General features: G+C 36.8%; 1 protein-coding gene across 1 annotated transcript in view; it reads left to right on the plus strand.

Annotated features, from left to right (window-relative positions):
- The window catches only part of USH2A (usherin), a 383,410-nt gene that overhangs the window by 151,875 nt on the left and 208,804 nt on the right, over positions 1 to 22,731 (plus strand). The window contains exons 27-31 of the mRNA XM_082050056.1: positions 483 to 686; positions 840 to 920; positions 3,148 to 3,333; positions 14,950 to 15,063; positions 17,680 to 17,841. Of these exons, the coding sequence (XP_081906182.1) occupies positions 483 to 686; positions 840 to 920; positions 3,148 to 3,333; positions 14,950 to 15,063; positions 17,680 to 17,841 (747 nt within the window). The remainder of the gene's footprint in view (positions 1 to 482; positions 687 to 839; positions 921 to 3,147; positions 3,334 to 14,949; positions 15,064 to 17,679; positions 17,842 to 22,731) is intronic.

The following is a 22,731-nucleotide window of genomic DNA, read 5'->3' on the forward strand; positions in this document are numbered from 1 at the left end:
CATTTCTAGAGTATGTTTGTAAACAGCATACCAGCTATATCCCCATTAGGATAAACTGATATACCTCTATGATCTCCTGAAGTTAATTATATTTTTAATCTATATATCCTTCTCAGTTAGAGGAAGAGTGTATATTAACAAAATATTAGCAAGCAGCAGAAAGCTGATTTTCAAATTCAGGGTCACTTTTATAGTAATAATTTTAAAGAAGTGACAGAAAAGCAAACAGTAAGCTGTTTCCTCATGGGATGGAATTGATAACAATGAAAGTCTAGTTCAGTAAAGCAGGAATTCAACACTAGAATACCAGGAATTTTTACCAGCTTAGTGTCTTGAAATGGGGAACAGAATGTCATGTTGGAAGTCAACATATTAACATTACAGTCTTTAATGCTGAAAATACAGAATTGGAAGGAACAAAAGTGATTCTTAATTAATGACTGAAGCTCTTTATGTGATAATAATCCCTTACTGTTTGCTAGGTTTCGGTGGTTGCATGAAGGATGTCAAATTTACACAAGGTGCTGTCGTTAACTTGGCATCTGTGTCCAGCAGTGCTGTCAGAGTCAATCTGGATGGATGCCCATCAACTGACAGTGCTGTTAACTGCAGGGGAAATGACTCCATCCTGATCTACCGAGGAAAAGAGCAGAGTGTTTATGAGAGTGGCCTACAACCATTTACAGGTGACACATTGGTTCCTTAAATGAAATACATTTTTATTTCATTCTGTATTAATGTATTACCATGTTCACTGGTTTGTTTGTTTTCTTTTTTATTTTTTTTTCTTTTTTATTTTTTTTTTCCTTCTCCTCCATCCTTCTCTGTGTTTTTCGAAGAATATCTTTATAGGGTAGTTGCCTCAAATGAAGGAGGATCAGTATCTAGTGCATGGACCCGTGTTCGTACAAGAGAATCGGGTAAATATAATTTTAAGTCTTACTTATTCCCATTTTTTGTTAGCTGTTAATGTCAGGCTGGGGAAAATCTCATGACAACAATGTTGAGTAGGCTAAGTTACATAGCATTTCTGAAGGCGCAAAACTGTTTTATGCTTTGAATAGGTACCAAATTACTGTTGTCAGCTATAAAGTGTTCAGGCAAGTATTTTCCACACATAATTCAAAGTCTTTTCCAGATATGGATTAGATTACATAGTTGTGTAAGAGCAAAGAATGTGAAAGGATTGAACTGCATTAACTGAGTAGGAATAGCCCTACATCTAGGTGTGTTCATACATGCACATCTAACCTCACGTTACAGGAGTCTGTTGGAGTAAGTAAATCTATATTTTCCTATGTGTATCTTAGCGATACAAAATCAAGCACAGGGAAAGTAGATACTGGGACAGCAGGCACAAGCTGTGGAAGATAAGAATCCATGTAGTTGTTAGAGAGAAGGTGGTCTTGTGAAAGTTTTTCTTTCCATTACCTGCACATGGGTCCACTGCTCAGGGCTGCCGAATGAGGATTTTTTAAACAAGTATCCCATAGATTGTCTGTGAAAATGTGGTACTATTTACTATGAAAGCAGCATATGGCTTGTGGAGAAGATCAATTTTTTCATATATTTTCTGAAGAAAATTTAAAAGATCTTTTCTTTTCTGTTCCATGTTTTTGCAAAGTTTGTTGAGCAAAGTTTTTGAAGATTTATAGTTGTGCATGATTTATTTCATCAACTTTGTCTCTTCTGTAAATTGAATCCTAATTACATTTAATTGACACAGAGAATTCTTTTGATGGAAGTTATTCAATGTATGATCTTAAAGAATGATATGATACCTACATAAGTATTGGACTTGCAGATGCATTCCTATACAACTTACTGTCATTATTTTGTGTACCACCCAGAAGACAGAAAATTCATGCCTATTTTCTTATCAACTGTCTGACAACTATAAGATTTACCATAATTTCATGTTTGCAAGCTGACCACAGCATTGAGCAGCTACATGTTCCCCAGGGCTGGAGAATAATTGCGCTATTTAATTATATTTGAGTTGGTTTTGTTATGTCCCTTATGAGAACACCATCTGCTATACAGTACCTTACCTTGCCCTGTGATACACTTCAGAACTAATAAGACCAATACATTACTGTAGTAACTGAAGCTTTCCTAGAGTATCACAGTTTACAAGAATCACAACTTCTAGATATTTTTATACTTTCCATTCTGGTGCCCTTCTTAGAAAAACCAGGGCTGCATTCATATTTAATGAAATTAAACAATAAAATTGCAAAAAAAATATGGGTTATTTGATGGTGAGAAAAGCAAATGAGCATCAACAGGGCTAGGGAGTCCACATGCATTTACAGCAAACTTGTCATCCATCATCCTGCCATAGTGTTCCTTGGGCCTTTCTTCTGCATCCCTTGTGCAGTCGTCTGTGATGAAGTTGTTACTGGCCAGACCTTACTTGGTATAGGAATATCTAATAAATAGTTAAAGGTTATGTGAAATAGGATGATTTTTATTAGCAACTGCATGCATATATGAGCTTGGCTTTCCAGTTCTTTTAAACATCTTCATTTTCCTTTTTTTTTTTCTTTTTGTCATATGGAATTATCAGAATGAACGGAATTTGCAAAAAGGCCTCACAAATATCTGCTTTGCCCTGAGACAGTTGTACGGCATTGTGGAAATATGAAAATAAATGGACGATCTTAGATTTTTTTAAAGTACTTTCGTAAATAAGAATGCACATTTTTAGAATTGGTATATAGTTGTGGCATCCTGTGGCCCAGATATCCAAGAGATAAATATCAAACTGTTCTCTGTTGCAATACTGTCTTGCTTCATTCAGTTATATGATTATAATGCCTGAACTTGTTAGCTACCTACAATGCACCTGCTCTCTTTGAGTGATGCTTAAATATGTTTGATACATCAAATGTTTTTAGAAAATCACAACAAGATAAGAAGGCATGTTATGTAGATGGAGTTTTGATGGTTTTGAAATATAGCTTAAACTGAATAGCTCAAGATGTGCCGTCATATTAAATCAATGCTGAAAAGTTACAACTCTAATAAATTGTATTTATGCTAATGGTTGAGTCTGATTTACTGCAGCCATTAAAAGTGAAGAATAGGGGCAATAGTCTCCTTAGAACTGCCATTTTCTCTATTTTCTATTTTATCCTTCTACAGTTCCACAAAATGTGCCAACTCCCTCAAGAGTTCACAGTATAAATGGTTACAGCATTGAGGTCACCTGGGACAAACCTGCTGGGGTCATAGGTGTAATTGAGAAGTACATTTTGAAAGCGTATGAAGAGGATGGTCCCAATGTACCCATCGCTAGTGCTGAGCTTGCTGACACCAGTATGCTCACAGGTAAATGTTGTTAAGAACCATTTTTAGGCACATCTGATAACACGGGATGCTTATACCTCCTTTTGTTGAGCTTTGAAGTATTGTCTTTTGTTGTGTATACACAGCATATATAATGGTTGGAAAGGTAGTATTTAGTGTCAGAATCCACATGCAGAGCAATGAGCGCACTTCAAAGAGCAACAGAAATTAAGATGCAACTCAAATACTAAAAAGCAGTTTTATTTAAGGTGTTCGTTCTCAACCTATTGATATTTTGGGGGAGAATACTTCTTTGTTTGGTTTTGCTTAGTATATGTGATTTTTTTTTTTTCCTCCCCTGCTGTTACATTCAGTTCACCTAAATAAACTCCATATGTAGTTCCCATGAGATACTACTTGACCTGAGGTATGAAAGCACTTGATATGCTTGCCTAATATTGATCATATAAACATAACTGATTTCTGTGGGAACCAGTATGTATTTATGTTAATTAGATGCTTTGCTTGATACCACTGGGATGTGGAGGTCGTCTGTTATAGAATGAAGGAATTTGTGGCCTTGAGTTTACAGAGTTTGGTCACTGTTGAGCTCTGGGTTGTGGACAGGAGCTATGGGAACCATTGTACAGGAGATATTTTCTGGATTCTAGGTCTTTTTACCCATTGGAGGCAGAGCTTTTTAGGAAGAAAACCTGAACTCTTACGTGCCTCATAGAGAACACTTTGGGACCTCTTTCTGCCAGGGTAGTGTGGATCTGGCTTTCTGCTCTCTATTAACGGAAAGCCTTTGCTGGCTGCTAGAAAATTGCCTGGGAAGAGAGCATGTTGCAGACAGTCTGAATTGTGCTATATCATGATTAAAAGGGGCAATAGTACAAAATCTTACTTCTATTGTAAGAAACTGTGACTTGTCTGTATATTCTCTAAAATTAATTATATCATTCATAATGATTTTAAAAGTCCTAATCACATAATACTCTAAGGTGATGCTTTGGTTTGGCCCAGCTTTGGGCAATGTAACGATGTCAGAATGTGCCTCTAACCCTCAGGCAGCATATTATTGCTGCTTTCCTGAAGCCCAGGTAATACATGCTTACATGTGTTCTGTTGTTTCTCTGGCATACCATGTGTATATCTGTTCAAAAGCAAACATGCACATATTTTATTTTCTTCAGTTTGAAATCTCTTGATGATTTGTGAGTAATATGCTCACAATACTAAAACTGCATGGGCTTTTTATACTTGCTGTGATTTCTTTCATGAACTTGTTGATGGAATAATCTTTATCTATGCTTGAAAGCAATACAAATTAGGTTAGCAGAAATTAAAGACCATATTAGAAATATGTGGGTTAGATGCCTTATTCACAGATGATGGTCAGAATAAAAATTGTATTTAAGTTTTGTTGGCATTGTGCCACGATTATGTGTCAGGCTTATGAAAAAGTCAATACCATGCAGCTTTCAGGAGGCAGAAGAATGAGACGTTCCTTTATATTAAATAGAGATATTATAGTAAATAGTTTACTGTTCCTTATTATAGCAGATAGCTGTTGAATACTACAAAATAAAATGACCCTGAGAATTTAGGAGTGGCTGCATCCAACCATGGTCCTCTCTGACAATGTCAGACTGTAGATGCTTAGGAATAAGGTGTAAGAAATATGCTAAGCATGGAGTGAGTCTTCCTGTTGACACAAATTCAGATGGCAGTTTGTAGAATTCCTGAGCTGAAAGTTGCATCTGGACCACAATGCTTAATGAATTGTCTCTCTTCTTTTTTTTTTTTCTTTTTTTAGTACTTTTATGCTTTTGGCTTCTATAACTTGCAGTAAGTTTTCCAATTTGGTTTTGTGTGTGTGGAAGAAGTACTTCCTCTTGTTATTTATAACTGCTGCCCAATAGTTTAGTTATGTATTTTCCAATTTTGGCATTGTACAAAATATGTAATTTATGTCCTCATGCTAAGGTCAGAGCTGAGGCAAGTGAAAGACGAAATCACTGATCTTGAAATCATTTTACCTTCAGTTCATTGATTTCAGTGAAGCCTATACAGATGGAATATTCTATGGACATTGGGAAATGGTTACCTGTAAATGTCAGACTCCCAAGAAAAGGTGTGGCTTCCTCTTCTGAATTACCTTTTCTGGTTAATCAAAAGTTAACATAAGCACAAAGGCCCAGGGGAAGACATGTTGTCTTTGCTCATTTTTCCTTTGAGTTTGCTGACAAGGGAAATGTTGCTTTTTTCCTCCCTAATTTCAGGGAAATTTATTTAGAGATTCCTTTGTTGAGATCCATGAGAAGATGCTACACTAAGCCAAACAGCCAGGGTTCCTAAAGCAACAGGAGTGAGGAAAGCACCACCGCTCTCACTGAGGTTGCCGATGGAGCAACTCTCTTATTTTTGCACTTCTTCATATTTTAATTCCCTTAATCTGCTGCTCACAAATGTATGTGAGGGAACTAGCAACCCCTTTACCTTATATTTTTTTCCTTGCACTGTTTTACACTCATCGGTTGTGTTTTGTTTTATACTTAGACTGTAAATTCTTTTGAACAATTACCAGGGTCTGTTCTGTGCAATAGGGGCCTGAGTCATAACTGGAACATGGTTAAAAACAAAAATTAATAGCATTACCCATTTCCCAGAAGGCTGTTCTGTGTGTGCCGAAGTCAGAAGAACCTGTTGTAGCCTTGTCAAGAAGAGGTAAAACTTAGCGAAGAATTTAAGGTAAAATAGGTCTTTAAATAACCATAGTCCCACAGTTTCAAATGTCTGTTTCTGACTCCTCAGAAATGAAAATCCTTCGAAATCTGACCCTTGTAATCTTCAAAATGTCAAACTGTTTTTCTCACTTTCATCCAAGAAAGGAATATTCAGCAGATTTAAATCCTTAAAATGAGGTTCTGACCGTTGAACCAGAAGTTTATTGGATATTTCAACATGGTGTTCAGGATCTGTATTCTTGGATGAGAGTATAAAGTTAAAGTGTTAATGTCTGGGGTTCAAGGAATACTGTGCTAGCCCATCTTGCCTGCAAAAAAACCATGTAATAACATTGATACACTTTGGATACAGCCAGTGACACTCAGCAGAGTAATAAAGGAAGTACAGGGTTAACACATCAAAGATTTTTTTTCATAAAGGCTGGGTTGCTTTACTCTGCATTCAAGTGCATTCCACATGCTATTGCTATGCTGCCATCAAAATTTGGAATGTAAACTAGGATCAGTATTTAAACAAACAAAAGAAGCTTTAGAACATACTCTTTCAGTGTGGTTTGTGAGCAGCTGTTGCTTCTACTTTCCTCTTGAATCCACAATATCACAGAATTACAGGATCATTTGGGTTGGAAGTGACCTCTTGAGATCATCTAGTCCATCTCCCCAGCTCAAGCAAGGTCAGCTGAACCAGGTTTCCCAGGTCTGAGTCCAGTCAAGTTTTGAATATCTCCACAGATGGTGATATTCCTCTATGGGAAGCTTGTTCCAGTGTTTGACCACTCTCACAGTAAGAAAGTGTTTTCTTGTGTTCAGGTGGAATTTCATGTGTTTCAGTTTGTGCCCATTGACTCTTGTCCTGTCACTGGGCACTACTGACATGAGCCTAGTGTCCTCTTTATTCCCTCCCATCAAGTGTTTATACATCTTGATAGATCACCCTGAGCCTTCTCTTTTCTGGACCGATCAGTCCCAGCTCTCTCAGCCTCTCCTCGTAAGAGATGTGCTACTTTCCCTTTATCATCTTAGTCGCCCTTTTGTGCCATCCACAAATTCACTGAGGGTTCACATTTCCCTCATCATCGAGGTCATTAATTAAGATGTTGAGCAGTATCGGGCCCAGAATCAACGCTGGGTGTCTTGCCTCTGACCGAATTTTGTGCCTCTGATCACAACCCTCTGATGCTTCTCTTGTCAGGTACATATGAGAAAAACATTTTGTAATTCAGATTGCTCTGTTTATAGAATTCAGGAGGTCCACAAGCCTTGAAATTTTGCCATCTCCCAGTTATGGGCAGTGAAGAATGCTAGCAAAAGCTGCAAATAATATTTAAATAAAATATTCTGCAAATGAATTCATGGGTGTTTGGTATTCCTGTTACAGACTCTTTTAATTTTCTACGTTTTTGCAGTTCATCCTGCCTGTGTCATTGCCACAATAGCCAAGTGCTGGAGTTGTGGCTGCACGTGTGATAACAAGAAAATTGTTGTCGGCGGCTTCCCCTCTGAATGCCCTGCATGTTCCCTCCTTCCCTTGACATGTGTTTGCAATTACTCTTCACCTTTTAGTCTTTTATGCTTGGCAGATGAATATCTCAGGAAAAGTTAATTTAATGATTTAATATGGTTAATCAAAGTGGCTCGGCTGCGCCTCGGCTTTGAAAGCGCTCTAGCTAGGGAGTCCCTCAGAAGAGGAGATGGGACCTCCTGCCATGACTGACAAGCCCGGGCTCAGCTTGCTGCTGAACTGGCAAATGCCTGTGCTCAGCGAAATGCAGCTGGCTGAGCGGTTCTCCCTCTTGGGGAGAGCTCTGCTGGGCTTGAGCAGGTGCTGCCAAAGCAGCTTGTAGCTCTGTGACCAGCTTCTGCGCCCTGAGCCCTGCCTCCAGCGTTTTTTGGCAGTCCCAGGGCGTGCAGGGGCAGCCCCAGAGACAGCGGGGGCTGGCTGCTCCCCACAGCCCAGGAGCTGAGAATGGCCATGATGCAGGCTTGGGAGTGCCTGCGCTGGCAGGCTGAACCTAAAATGAGAGTTTGCTGCTGGGTGGCTCTTAGAAAATGTTGTTTTACTTTGGGATATTTTGATCTACACGGGGCGCATAAGAAATTTATCTCAGCCAGGTAGTTTGCCGCGTGAAGCTATCAGTGAATTACTTAGATAATACTTTCATGCACTTGAAATTACTTGAAAGCTCTTGGTTTGTGCAAATATTTTATACTCAAAACTCCTTTGCTGCAGTTAATGAAATTTTTGTAAATTTGTGGAAAAGCATTGCAAACCAAGAGGAGTTGTACTCACTGGTCCTTGTGGGTCCCTTCCAACTTGGGACATTTGGTGGTTCTATGATACAGAGCCAGAGCACTAGGAGGACCCCCAAAGCCACACTCCCAAGTTGGGACAAATTTCTAAGATTCTGAAACATTTCATGAAGATACAGAGAGTCCCAACATACTAAGCAGATTTGGTATATTTAGCTTGTATTTACTTACAACAAAAATCTGACAAAACGTTTAAAGTAACAGAGGCTGAAACTTTGTATTGAAGATATGGCTTTCAAGAGCTGCTTCACCAGGTGCTTGAACCACTCTTAAATACAAGGATGGTTGTCATTTTCATGCAATTCTTTGTCCTCTTTTTGTAGAGGTAACCTTTGGTCAGAAGCACAGATAGACAACCAAGAACATCTAAGTATTTCCCCTAGCCAGAAGGATCACAGTATGTGCCTTACAGTGCCACACCATACTGTGTGAGATCTGGAAGGCTGTATATCTCTTTCTGACACAAAGAAGGATCATGTACCGAGACCCTTGTCTTGATGGCCGCAATGCTCGTTGTTGGCCTGTTCTGTCCCTGTGGGTGCTTTAAGGAGATTTGGTCTCTGTGTCTCTCTCACCCACATGTACACACACCTCTCTCATCGGGAGGAGCTGAAGGAGTGTGCCACAAGCTGCACCTGAGCCCCTGCTCAGATTCTGGTTTGACTGCGACAGATGATGCAACATGGGGTAGCCAATAGATCTGTCTATGCCCGTGAGGTTTCTGTGAGGTGTCAGGTGGCGCTTGAGCTCCTGATGACTCTAAAACAGTGTGGCTGTAGACTGGAAGAATGTAGGTTCATAACCCCTTTTGTTTAGCTGGCCTTAACACAGTAGCAGCATATTTTTCAACATATGCATTTAAAAACATAAATGTTATTAATATTCTGCAATATTAAGGTTCTAACTTGATTGAGTTTAGACCCAAATTAATCTCGTTTACAGTCCAATGCTGTTGTATAAATTTATTCATATGAAATGTAAATTGTCCAATTAAATAAACCTGAACATTCTATCAAAATTGCAGTTAGCTACTTACCTATACTTCTATTAATAAAAAGAAATCAACTTCTTAATGTTCGTGAAGATGGAAAGGATTATTAATATGTTTTTTATAGACACGCCCAAAAAAAAAAGATTACAAAGAAAGTTGTCTTTCTCTCTCTGCAAACTTTTAAAATTGATCATCCTGCGGAAGGTGAACAATGAAAAAGTTATCTAGAAGGATCAAGAATAATGTAGTGATAAATATTACAGAACCAGTAGTCTCCATGGAGTCTTGGGCTAAGATTATTTTTTGTAAATTAAAGCAGCCAGAGAATTGTCCTATGCAATGGTGAGCATAAAAAGGCTTCTTTGAACCACTGCAGCCTGATTTGCATCTTCAAGGCCAGTGGAACTTGTGTATGGTTGGTTATGAAATTTTTCTATTGGGGGAAAAAAAAGGATTTTCCAAGCCACAGAAATCCAGTAAGTAAAGTAAACCTTTTTATTGTTCTTATAAGTCAAAGAGTTGGAACAGATGCCTTCTTGTTCAAGAATTTTTCAAAGTTTTCTGACTTGTACTATACTTATGGTAGAAGGTGGTTTAAAAATGCAGATGTATGTGACAGATTGATGTACACAGGCTTCCAGTCCAGCAATGCATATGTACAAGACTCATGTACTTAAACAGTTTTTGCTACAATCTGTCGAAAACACAAAGTCAGTTGAGGACTTCCTTTTCTGGTCAGTGGACTGTGATTAAGTGTACTGTGGCAATGATGCATCTCGACACACAAGTGATTTTGTTAGACAGATGCTGTATGACTTTGGGCATTCAAGTTGGCTAAATAGTCTTTAGGTTTGAGGAGGGGAGATTTGGTATTTTTTTTGAAGAGTTTAAACAAGAATTCGGGTAAATCTATAAGGTCAAGTGTTGTTTCAATTGCAATATGTGTTTTAAAATAGTTCTTTATGAAGTAGAGCATTACAGAGGAAACAATGAAAAAATCTGGCAAAGAAAAGTCTCTGGCAAAAACTACACTCAGCTTGTGAAACAAATGGAATTTGTGTGGGTAAACTCTGTGGTTGTCTTTGGGAATCTTAATATTCAGTAGCAGAGCTGAGTTTTCAGGCTGCATATGAAAGTAGTGCCTGGTTATGATTAAAATTAGCTAAATTTACTTGTAAAAAAATTGAACTAGCTTTGCAAAATTTTTCTCTTCCATCCTCTTAGCTGAGTGCATTTTTTTTTTTGTGGAAGTGGGGAAAAAGAACATTAGCATTTGTGTTACATCTGTAAGATAAAATAGCTTTTATGTGTGTATGTGAGTTGTGTCCATGAGCAAGTGGGTTTAGTTTTGTTTTTATGGGAAGACTCCTTCAATTTATGTGTTTTAAAAAAATCACCTCAATTTATATTTCTTTAATTCATTATGCAGAGTCAAAGCTCTATAAGTTACCATAAGCAAGTGTGCTTTTTCATCTCTGAAGACCTGGTGGTGTTTTGAAGCAACTTTCTGAAAAAGCAGGATGGCAGACTGGAACAGTGAAGCAGCTACTTTCATAAAAGACTTTTAACTGGATGAGGAAATTGCTAAAATGTGATAATTGCCTTTGAATCTATTTTTCGGTGTTTGTGAATAGAATATTAGGCCTCATACCTTAGTGGTAAACCCACTGTTTTTCCTTGATGAGAAGTACTACTTTTCCACTCAAAATCTGTCAGAATACTGTGGAATCTGGCTGAGCTACCTAAATATACAATACCTCCCTTTTAGATGTACTGAGCAAAATAAATGTCTGTTTCATGAAGAAGTGAAAGGAAGAACCTGGATATTTAATTTTCTTATATACTGTATTAGAATGATGAATGGAGTGGATATAAAGATGCAACTAACTCTGACTAGTCCACACATCCGTTTTACCATAAATTAATTGTTGACCCTTTTCTACTGTCCATGAAAATGTTTTTGTCTCTTACATGCAAGAACGAACCCGGCATTTTCTCTGATACAACTCCAAATTTCAACTTTAAATGCTGCAAATAATTAAAGATCCTTTAAATAAAAGTATAGAAAATTAAATACTAGTTTTGCATATAAAGTGAGCTTCTTAATGTTCTAGGTGTGATTCCAGATAACTCTTTTATACTGTTAACTTTACATTCATATTTAACAAATGACATTATTCAGTTTCATGGGGTCACTGTGTCAAAATGTCTGTGTTAGAACTTTAATTTATTTCCAAAGGTTCTTTGAGTGGGCAGATAGGACTGGTGTGTTAGAATGATTTACTGTCTCTGATTCCCCATGTGGATTTTGAGGCTTGGAACGTAGTCTGTGATGTAAATTTGAAGTCTAGATGGGTTCAGCTGCTCTGTAGTGGCAGGCAGAATGAATGGGACTTATATCCCAAATGTGGGAGGCTGACCCTCTTCTTAAATATTGATGATGCCTCTAATTCTATCTCCTGGACAAAGTGTCTACCTCTCCCCTGTTAACATTAATAGAATATATGCAGGTGTGGTTGTGGCCAAATTGTGCTTCGTAAGCATCCTGGCTTAGAAAGCCTGATGCACTCACATATCAGATCAGCAATTATTTGGTATAGACAACCGACACCAGTCTGAGAGTGTGGTCACTGATGAGTTAGGGAAAGTTTTTTAATGCTGTCTACCCAACTTCCTTGGATCACAGGCTATTTTTATTGCAAAATGTATTTTGCTGCGTTATCAACTAATTCACGTGTATCAGTGGTGATCTTTGCTATGGGCATGCTGACTCTGTACTCTAAGATAGTCAGGCACCGAGTGTAAATTGCACTGACTGACTAAAAGTGCAGAGGAAATGAGTGTGTAATGAGAGCAGAGCAGCTAGTTCTTTAATTGAATTAAAAGCTGGGTGACACCAATGCAGACACCTGTCCAATTACAGACAGGCCAAGGTGTTTACCATTGCTGTACAAGCGATTTGAAGATGACAGAAATCTTTCCGCCCACAGATTAACATAATGAAGGAGAACAGATTACAGTGGATGCTGGCCAAATAGATAGGTTGGCAGCTGAGAAAAAAGTAGTTTGCTGAAGTATGTAAATAAAATCTGTGCACTTTCTATTGCCTACCTATGCGGCACATCTGTTTCTTTGTTGAAAGAAAGCAGTGCAAGAGTGTATGTGAAGGAAAATATTAATTAGGAAATGAACAATTGTTTTTTTAAGTTGCTGCCTTTGCTGAATAAATTACTTAAACATAAACCTGTTGCAAAAGGGTTTTGTTTGTTCTTTTTTTTTTTTCTTCAAATTCTCACTGCCCTTCACAAACCTGCTCATGCAATGTACACTCTGTTGCACTGCAGGTGCTTTATATAAAACCTTTCTGCTTTGTCAAAAGTAAACCAAACAGCCCAATCCAAACCTTCTACAGCTACAGGCATCTTTCTGGATATGTGCTACTGCAGCTCTTAGTGCCTGAAGCCATTGGTGACCCCACAGAATGTCTTCCATCAAGAAATGCAAGGAGCATTAATTCACTGCTTCATAAGAAAAGAATGCTACAAGTGCTAAATGTACAAATAAAACTAAATTGCTTCTTAAAGCACAGCAGAGTGAACAGAGAGATGGCATATATACTATACCATGCTCCTCTTGACTGAGAACTTGCAAATGTCACAGTTAGAGGATTTGATTTCTCCATGTGTTTATTCGCTGAAGGTAATTCCAATAGTACTTTTTATACTTTCCCATGTTTAACCCTCTGTGATCTGGAAATATGTGCTTTCTACTAAGTCTTATGCAAATAAAAAGAAATTTATGTGCTGAAGAATTTACCGTAGTTTCCAATATTCCTGCTTTACAGGGATAGTTATGCTCTAAAACATCATTATTTCATATTTTCTGATTTTTGAATGTTCTTAAAAATACTTGCTGTCTATCACAAGAAGATTACAGACACGGTTCCTTGAACGGTGGCTGACACAATGTGTTTTTTCTTTCTTGTTACATTGACATTATATAGTAAGATGGCAGTACGCCTTTCCACTGTTAATGGGGGACTTGTAAAATCAAAATTATAACCACAGAAAGCAGATTCTAGTCAACTGGTTTTAGTTCAACATTACACTGAAGTAAACGTGATTACTTCCAAATATCTCTTTGTGTGTACGAGTAGAACTGGACCTCACAGAATTCAAACAGAAAGATCATTGTAGTGCCAAACTTTAAAGATTTTGAATTAACTACAAGACACAAACATTAGTAATTCAGTGAAAGCTAATCTCATATTTTCCATGTGAACACGTGTTAGTAAACACAATATATACATTCACAGACTTTGATTGTCCCACTCAGAAAATTATGTATTTATGCTGTAACTGTTAACTTCCAGCATCAAATTCTCCAGACCCTTTTTGTGAGTGTAAGGGGCTTATGTGGGGAAAAAAAAAAAGACATTTTTTAGAAAAACAAAGTTATGTTGCATTCTATGTTGTAACCTCAATGAAGAGTAATAATAAAGACCAATTTTGTCCAGCTATTTGTGTACATGTAATGTTGAGGGGCTTTGCAGTGTTATAGTACTGTGGGATGTTTGGGCAAGAATTATGGTTCTCTGAGGTACTGTTGTTTTTGAAGCTGCTTTGCAAAATCCCGGCATTGGATATTTCCAAAATAACATAGTTTGCCATAGATATAGATTATATAGATATTTTTTTTTTAAATGAAACACCCCATTGATTTTACTAAAAGCTGTGAGAGTCAAGGTGAGAACATGATTTGAAATAAAATTTGACATGTATTGGCCTCCTTTTAATTACTACTGCATTTTCAGTTTATATTACTTTCTTGTTGGACTTGTTTTGAAATGGGAACCGCTGATGTTTCTGAAAATGACTATAAACAACATTTTTTTTCTATGTAGTTCTGTGTATTGGAGTTCAAAATACTGTGTAACTTCCTGAAGTGGTAAGCAGTGATTTGTTGCATTTACTGTGACAAGGAGTAGATCAATATGTGGGAATCTAGCCACTTCACTAATATAAGTAGGACCTGACAAAGCATAAGATTACAGATCTTTTTTTTTCTTGTAAACCCTTGGGTACTGTGTCACCTGAATTATGTTACTGTAGTAGTATAGCAAATTTATGGTCTTCTCTATGTTGCCACTGAAGTAATGGAACACAAGTGGGTTGTTTCATACAAAAAAAGTTTTTGGTTTATGTATGTAAGAAGCATTAAAAAAATTTGTTCTGGGAGACATTGAAAATTCCTTGGAAGAATAACTGGGAAAACTTTGTGAGGCAGGGACTAAGAAAAAAAACTCCTTTATTGTAATTGTCGTACTAAAATATACACCTGAATCTTGAAGTGGTATCTGTTATAGTGAGCATAACTGAAGGAAGTTAGTTACATCATTAGTATTAAGGATCAAATAAAATACCATTTACTCTTAATTTATTTTGCAAAATGGCATAATAGGAATGAAACCTTAAAATCATTTTTCTTTTCTGCCTCTAACAGTGGAAGTCCATAACAGAAAATGTTAATGTTTTACTTGTGTCTGTGTACATACGTAATCAGTCTGTAGAGTGTACATGCGTAACACCTTGCTTTCTTCTGTTGCAGGTGTATTGACGGGTTTGCATCCCTTCACAAACTATTCTGTAACCCTAACTGTTTGCACTTTGGTTGGCTGTAGTGAAAGCTTGCATGCATTGAACATCTCCACTCCACAAGAAGGTAAAGTAATTTCAAAGGTCTTGACTTCCACATTTCAGTCATGAATAATAAAACAGGAGAAGAGCTAAATGCTGCAAAGCCATTTGCTGGAAAACCCCAACCTAATTTGATGACAAAGTGCATTGCCAGACCATAATTGCTCCATTTTTTGGGGGGGTGCGAAAATGAATCAAACTCCATACCCTTTAATGACATGCATCTTTAATAGCTGTAATGCAGATTAATGGGCTTTTTAATTGCTGTTACATTGTTCATGCAAGAGCCTTGTCATTAATATGAAGCATCTGAAAGATTAATGAAAGCTTCCTCATTTTACTATGGCTCAGAAGTAAATCTAGAGACAGTCTGACTAAAAAGAATTGATTGTATGGCACAGTATGAAATTGAGAATCAAACGGTTGATTTCCATGGTTTCTTTTAACTGCTAAACACCAGCAATAGGCAACAATTATTTCAGTGTGATGAAACCTCCAAATGCTGATTGAGTTATTTATTAATCATTGTTCAGATTTTTACCTTTTTTTTTTTCTAAACACATGTCGTTGTGCTCAAACTTAAAGCTTGTGAGTGTAAATTAGTGTTTTCTATGCTTACATTGAGAACTAGAGCAGAAAGAAAGATAAAATATATTATAATTCTCACTTTAGAGACTAGGCTGATAAGTAATACATATCATTTACTGGACTAAATGCTCCCAAAATATCTGTGACATACCTAACTCCATTCTCAATTAAACTTGGAGCCCACATTTCCTGGTTCTATCATCCCAAAGCCATGTTAATCCAGTTAAAATAATCAGTTACTCCAAATTCACACCAGTAAAATAATGAAGAATTTAATAGAATCATAGAACTGTTTTGGTTGGAAGAGACACTCAAGATCATCGAGTCCAACCATAACCTAACTCCAGCACTAAACCATGTCCCTAAGATGCTCATCTATGCATCTTTTAAACACCTCCAGGGATGGTGACTCAACCACTTCCCTGGGCAGCCTGATCCAATGCCTGACAACACTTTCTGCGAAGAAGTTTTTCCTCATATCCAATTTGAACATCCCCTGGTGCAACTTGAGGCCAATCTGATGTTTATTTATAGGACAGTAGTTAATCTTCCATAATGTGGAGTAGTTTTCAAAATTCCCTCCCTTCCACAGTGCTGTGTTTTATATTCTCATGTAAACTAGGTAGTAATACAATACCAATAAAACAAAACAAAAGATTAGCATGAAGTTACAACCACAATGATTAAAAGAATGCTGGAGTGTTGAACTGCTGCCAAAGCAGGTCATGCAAGGCATTGTCCTGATGAGGACAGTCCTGAAGATTGCAGTCTGAGGTTTCTGGAACAGTGTTTTGATGCGAACATGTTAGCAACTACCAGCAGCACTGATCAAATCAAAATCCTATTATCACTTCTCGGAAGTTCTAAATAAACTGAGCTTGTCTGGTGGCATTATCCATGGAAGGGTGTAGCTTCTGACAGGCAAATAGTTAATGGCCTTTGTGACGTAAACGTGAAATACAGCATTGTATATTTCTTTCTGGTGTAATATAGTGTCTAAAAAAATAAATTGTTCATTTTATTTTCTCAGCTTAGTGAATAAAGCAGGAATTCTTACATGTGTTTGAGTTAAACATCCACTGTTTTCAGATTGCTGTCATACAGAGTAGATTTAGGCAAGAAATAGATTATTTTTTATTTTTTTTTTTTTTTTTCTCCCCAAAGATCAAATAAAACCATGGGGAACATGTGTTTTATCCCTCAGAAGAATTGAAGGAAAAGTCAATGTGTGGAGATTCTATTTTTGGATGCTCTTGTTGCATGCTCTTAGTAACAATAAATGGATGATACAGAAGACAGACACCATATCACACCCTCCAGCTATCCCTGTTTCCCTACTGAAACATTCATTACTTTATATTGTTTCACATTGCCAGCCACTGCTAGTTATTGTTTTAAATTGAGAGCACAGAGCTTGTAAATTACAAGATATTCCTCCCAGACTAAGGCCCGAGTTCTGCTCCCCCCGTGATATTCAGTGGGATTGCTTGTGCCTCTCACATATAACTCATTGAAATGGTGAGAGAATTTGGCTTTTAAATTATTATCCATTGCCAACTTTCAGTATATTATATACATTAAATCTAGGCTAGACAAATATTACTAAGTGTATTGAATTATGAAAAGTCTGAAATAGGGCAGTACCTAAGAATACAGCATCTGCATCTGTGATTAGAAAGAATAACTGCCTTGTAATTAGGACTAAAAAGCATGAAGGAGGAGAAAATAACTAGTATTAAAAAAAAAAAGGGACTCTACCAAAATCGTGTACCTCTCCCCTTGTCCAGTGTTATCAAGCTGGAAAGATAAAGTTATTTGATCATAATTATTCTCCTGAAAAAGCAAAAAACATATCCTTGTCTTTCATGGAAGTTTCTGTTTGGCTAGGATACCTCACATGTAATAGCAGGGTTCTCAAAGTGCTGGTATGTTGCAAGCATAAAATCTCTTCTGAAATTTCAGCTTACTAAAAATCATTCTAGTAGTCGCTGCTCAGTGAAATTATTTGTTATTTGTGGAAATACAATATAACGTTGTGCATTTTTTTCACCAGCCCCTGAAGATGTGCAGTCACCCACAGCAATATCCTTTCCCATGTCCCTGCTGATGAGTTGGAGTCCACCCAAAACACCAAATGGTATTATTACACAATATACTTTATATATGAATGGAGTACCGATTTACTTTGGAAATGAAACTAAATATGTTGTAAAAGGTGAGTTCTCTGCTCAGTAGCATGTCAGATGGGTATCTCATAGTTGTTTTGACTAATTATATGACTGACTCCTTATTTCAGAGGAAATCAAAAATAATTTTTAAAAGGGCTGGATGCACTTTAAACCCTGATGGGTTCAATTTTTTTATAAATAATTCTTCACAGAACTCTGTTGGGACTCTCAGAAATCATTGGTGCCATGGTGTAGGTAAATCTTATGCTGTGTTGTCCTCTTTCACAGGACCTGAGTCATCTTTTTAGTGGTTTTATAACTTTTTGATCTCGTACCATCTAGGTCTCAAAACAAGTAAACTGTAAGCTGTTGAAGACAAGATATTATGTACAGGTTTAATATTTTTTCCTACTGTGTTCCTTAAATATTCTTAATTAGAGAGACACTGTGTTCCTTTCCTGAATGTTTAATTCATTTGTTAAAATCGTAAACTAAAAATCCATTTTCTTCTGATAATGGTTATGCAATGTGTCAATAATCAAGTTATATCAGTACTCTTAAACTGTTATATAGAAGCTAAATGACTGTTATTTGCCAGTACAGTGAAGCATGATAATCAGACTTCCTACTTTAATGTTATTGGTGTAGTTTAATGAAATATCCAAGTTATTTATTCAGATATTATTCAAACAACCACCGGAACAGCAACAACAAAATGTTGAGCTAGAAGTATCATAGCACAGCATAAGCACTATTCTGGACCCAACAGAATTTGTATATGGTAGCAGGTACAAGTTAAAGCATTTCATATTTGACAACTTGGGGAAAAAGGGTACCAAGACCCTACTATTTAATGTAAGGCCTTAAAATTCAAAGCCATTTCTGCATCTTGAGTTAGTATAAAACATACTTAAAAATTCATATAGTTCAAATTTCTTTGCCTTGCACAGGCCATAAGCTACTGGTGTGGTGGGTCAGTTTTGACACTGAAAAATGAATCCAGTTAGAGAACCTCCTGAAGGCTGTTGATGATCGCTATAATAAATAGTGCACACTTTAAGTCAAACTTTTTCATTCTGTATTCAAAGGTAATGGATTTTTCGTAACCATAGTAACCTTAGTGTATTTCTGGATAAATACATGAGGTATATACATTCTGGTTTTATTTTTGAATATAAACTACCACATTATGTATTACTAATAATATGAAAAATAGGATATAGGTTAGCATAATGACAGCTCAAACTAGTGCGCATTTTTCTTCTGCAAAAAAATAAATATTTATCAAAAGTATAGGTTCGATTAATTTCTCCCCCATCCCCCCATTTTTCTGGTATTCTTGTAGTGCCATTTATCTTTTTTGCAAGATCTCCATTAATCTCTGGTTGCCATACCATAACACTATTCTTAAGAATTTTGAAGTGCAAATAGTTGTGATTCCAATCTTATTAAAATCATTACTGAAAGTTCATCACAGGTAGTTTTACTGATGTGTTCATCTGCGACCTTATTATAAACCAACAAGCAATGTAAAATGTTTGAGGAAGTGTTCACTATAATGTATTTTGGTTGGCTTTAGATTCATGTCTGATTATATTCTGACTCATAGCCAAAATGAATACTTATTGATAGAAATTATGGTCAAGTAACTTTTATAATTGTTCTTTAAAAATATAGAAATGGATAAATTTAAAAGTATTGGGACTTGACTTTTCTACCTCTAAACCTTGAATGACACATTGGAATACATGCAGCTAAACTAGTCTAAGGAAAAGTCATCTGGTTCTTACAATTCCTAGAGAAGTTCTTGTCACTTGTATGTAGAAATTATTTATATTTTTCTATAAATTTTTATATTGTTGGTCCTGTTGAACACTTCATAACTTTGATTTCAATTAGTTTTTAGGCAGACATAAGATAAAAAGGCTAGTGAACCAGATTGTGTTGCCCTATGCAGTATAGCACAAGAGCCACTCTTGCCTCCCATTCCAAACAGGGTGTAGAGATCAGGCTGTTTGCTTTGGATCCATTGTATTTAGTGGCCAGTTTTTCACTCTGCTGGAGGGGAAGAGGCAACGTGAGCCAGCAGGTTGGGATTTGGGGCACTAGGAATCCCATTCTTTCAAAGGAGGTTTATTCAAGATCTTGCTTTGGTATGCATGTATCTTTGATTTGACCTGGTTTTGCTTGCTTTTAGAGCCCAAGGTTTTCTTCTTTGTAGACTAGAGGTAAAAAAAGTATAACATAATATTGTGGGTGTTGATTTTTTTTTTATTTTTGCAAGGGTTGTGGTTTTACAGTGAAAAGTTGCAGCTTTTGACTTTCCAGTGTTATACATGTCTCTTTCCTACATTTTTGGCTTTTCCCATGTTATTGTTCTTTTCCTTTCAGCATTTATGCTAGTGATGTTAGTGACTTAATTGCCTCAACACGATATTATATTGACCCTAAACAGAGAGACAGAATTCATTGTCTCTGACATCTGTTGCCTATTCATTCACAAAATGATTTTCCTAATTTAATAGCTATATGACTCAGTTCGTGACCACTAGTCTATCCTAGAAAGTCATAGATTCTCTCTGCTGTATCTATTGAAATGTCTTTATTTAAATCTTTATTTTTAGTAAGGTGTCAATTCTATCTGAAAATCAGTACTCCACTGACTTCCACTTCAGACCATGGAAAGTACAATCAGTTTAGACTCCTACTAATTAATCCATAACTTGAGGAGGGTTATATTTTCTCAACACCATAATTGCAATTGTATTGTTAACTTACTTTCGGATCTTGACAGTTGTTGAGGGCTTGAAATACTCATTGATTTTCATGGAAATTCAAGTGTTTGTTTCCTCTAGGGGGTGAGCTGCAATTAAAAAGGAAACCTTTTAAAAGCACATATGGCAAATGTACACTTCACCACATTGAAAACGGGAAGCCATTAGGCATCCATCATCCATTAGTGCCTTTAAATATTTTCCCCATATTGACAAATTCAGTTTCTGTGTTGTAAGTAATAAAGCACTGAAATGAAACCAGCCTCTGTACCGCGGCATCTTCATTAACTGTCTGTGATTTTTTTGTCTCCTACCTTCATGCATTTGCCTTACGTGGTGCTGCTTCCTCATGTGATCTGGGCGCTGTTTCACATCCCGAATTCCAGTGAACGCTGAACGTCTTCAATGGGTAGGGACAAGCCCAAAGATGAAATATTCAGTCCAGGATGCCAGATGTAATTTAGGCTCTGTGAATCCATGCCCCTGTATGCATGTTTTCAGTTCCTTCATGTGAGAGTGCAGAAGCTCTTGTAACCAACACGTGCAGCTCAGGAAAGCAATTGTAACATGGTTCTGCTCTCCAAACCTGCATAGCTTACCATTTTGTAGAGATGACTAACAGCTGTGAGGAGATGGAGAAGCTTGTACAGTTTTCTTCAAGACTTAGTATATACACACTGATCTTACAGAGGCTTTTGATTTTAGGAAAATTTGAGCTGATTTTTCTTGTAGAGAGGAAAATGTGCTTCTCTCACTCATCTGGACACTCACAGCCAAAACTGAAGCTTTTACTTTGAAACATGGAGATTTCTTAAAGTAATTGTTTTTTCTTATTTATTATTCATTCATTACATTTAGGCAAGGTGTTTGTTCTTGTTTTTTTCTTTAAATTAGTCTCAAAAATTTCCTACCTGCCTTACATGAAAGAGAAAATGGAGTGGGTTTTATAGTGAAAAGTATCAGACTGCAGCGGCCTGAGCTGGTGGTGCCAATACCACCAGCAAAAAAGTGGTCTAATAAATGCAGAAAGGTATAGCGTAAGCAGGGACAGTAATGATTAGGTGTGACCCAAGTGCCAAATTGTGTTTTGGTGGGAACCTTATTGTTGTGTAGAAACTTCAGAAAAAAAGATTAGAGCAAAATATTCCTCTCTTCTTACATGCTGAGCATTTGATGGACTGAGAAAAGGCATTTGTTACCTAACGTGTTTACAAAGGGAAATGACTTTGTAGATATCTTCAGAAAACAAAGAATGTATAAGCCTGTCTCTTTACTGAACTTGGCATTGAGGATGTACATCTGCATTTTCTGCAGCACTAGATACTTGACAATGTTAACAAATTGTGTTCGTATAATTTTCCTAGCAGAATCTAATGGTTCTCATCATGAATATTTAAAAGGAAGATGTTCTTATTAAGACTCAGCCGTATGAAACTTATTTTTCTCTGCCAACCTGAAAGAAGTGTTTCTAGTTTTTCAGGAAAAAAGATCCTGTCAGCTATGCTACAAGGGCAGATCTTCAACTGAGTTAAATGAGTGTAGAGTGATCCAAAATTATAATACATGCCCAAGAGTTTAAAAAGCTGTGACAGACTGCTTTGTACCAGGTTTCTGGGCAAAATATTAAGGAGAGCCTTGGAAAAGGTGAGAAAGAGCTGTCTTCACAATTTTGTCTAAGAATGTGAACTAAGCTTTGTCTTATTCAAATTGTTATTTGACCTGAGTGTGGAACGGCTGATCCTACAAAACCCAGATAGAATGGAAGCCTTGTTTGTCTGTTGGGAAGAGGCAGATGTTTGACATCTGTGCAAACAAGGCTTAGCATATCTGAACTTAAAAAATGGGAGAACCCCAAATTAGTACCAGTGTGCTTTTTTTTTTTTTTTAATGTTTCTCTAAACCAGTAGTAATTGCAGTACACAATGTGTACAGCCATGCACAATTGTTACATTTTATGCTTATTGTTACTTTTTATCCTTATGACTACTACTGCTTGTTTTATGTGATAGATAATGATAATAAAAGTGAAATCCATCAAAATATCAGTGTTGTACTAATTGTCAAGTGAAATAATTGGAACAGGAAAATCGACAGAATTGTACATAGAGGATAATTGCGGTAAGAAGTATCACTGCAAAAAAAGCCGAATCACTGAGAATAAAG

This window comes from Streptopelia decaocto (assembly GCF_964273445.1).
Source record: "Streptopelia decaocto genome assembly, chromosome: 3".
NCBI classification, from domain to species: domain Eukaryota; kingdom Metazoa; phylum Chordata; class Aves; order Columbiformes; family Columbidae; genus Streptopelia; species Streptopelia decaocto.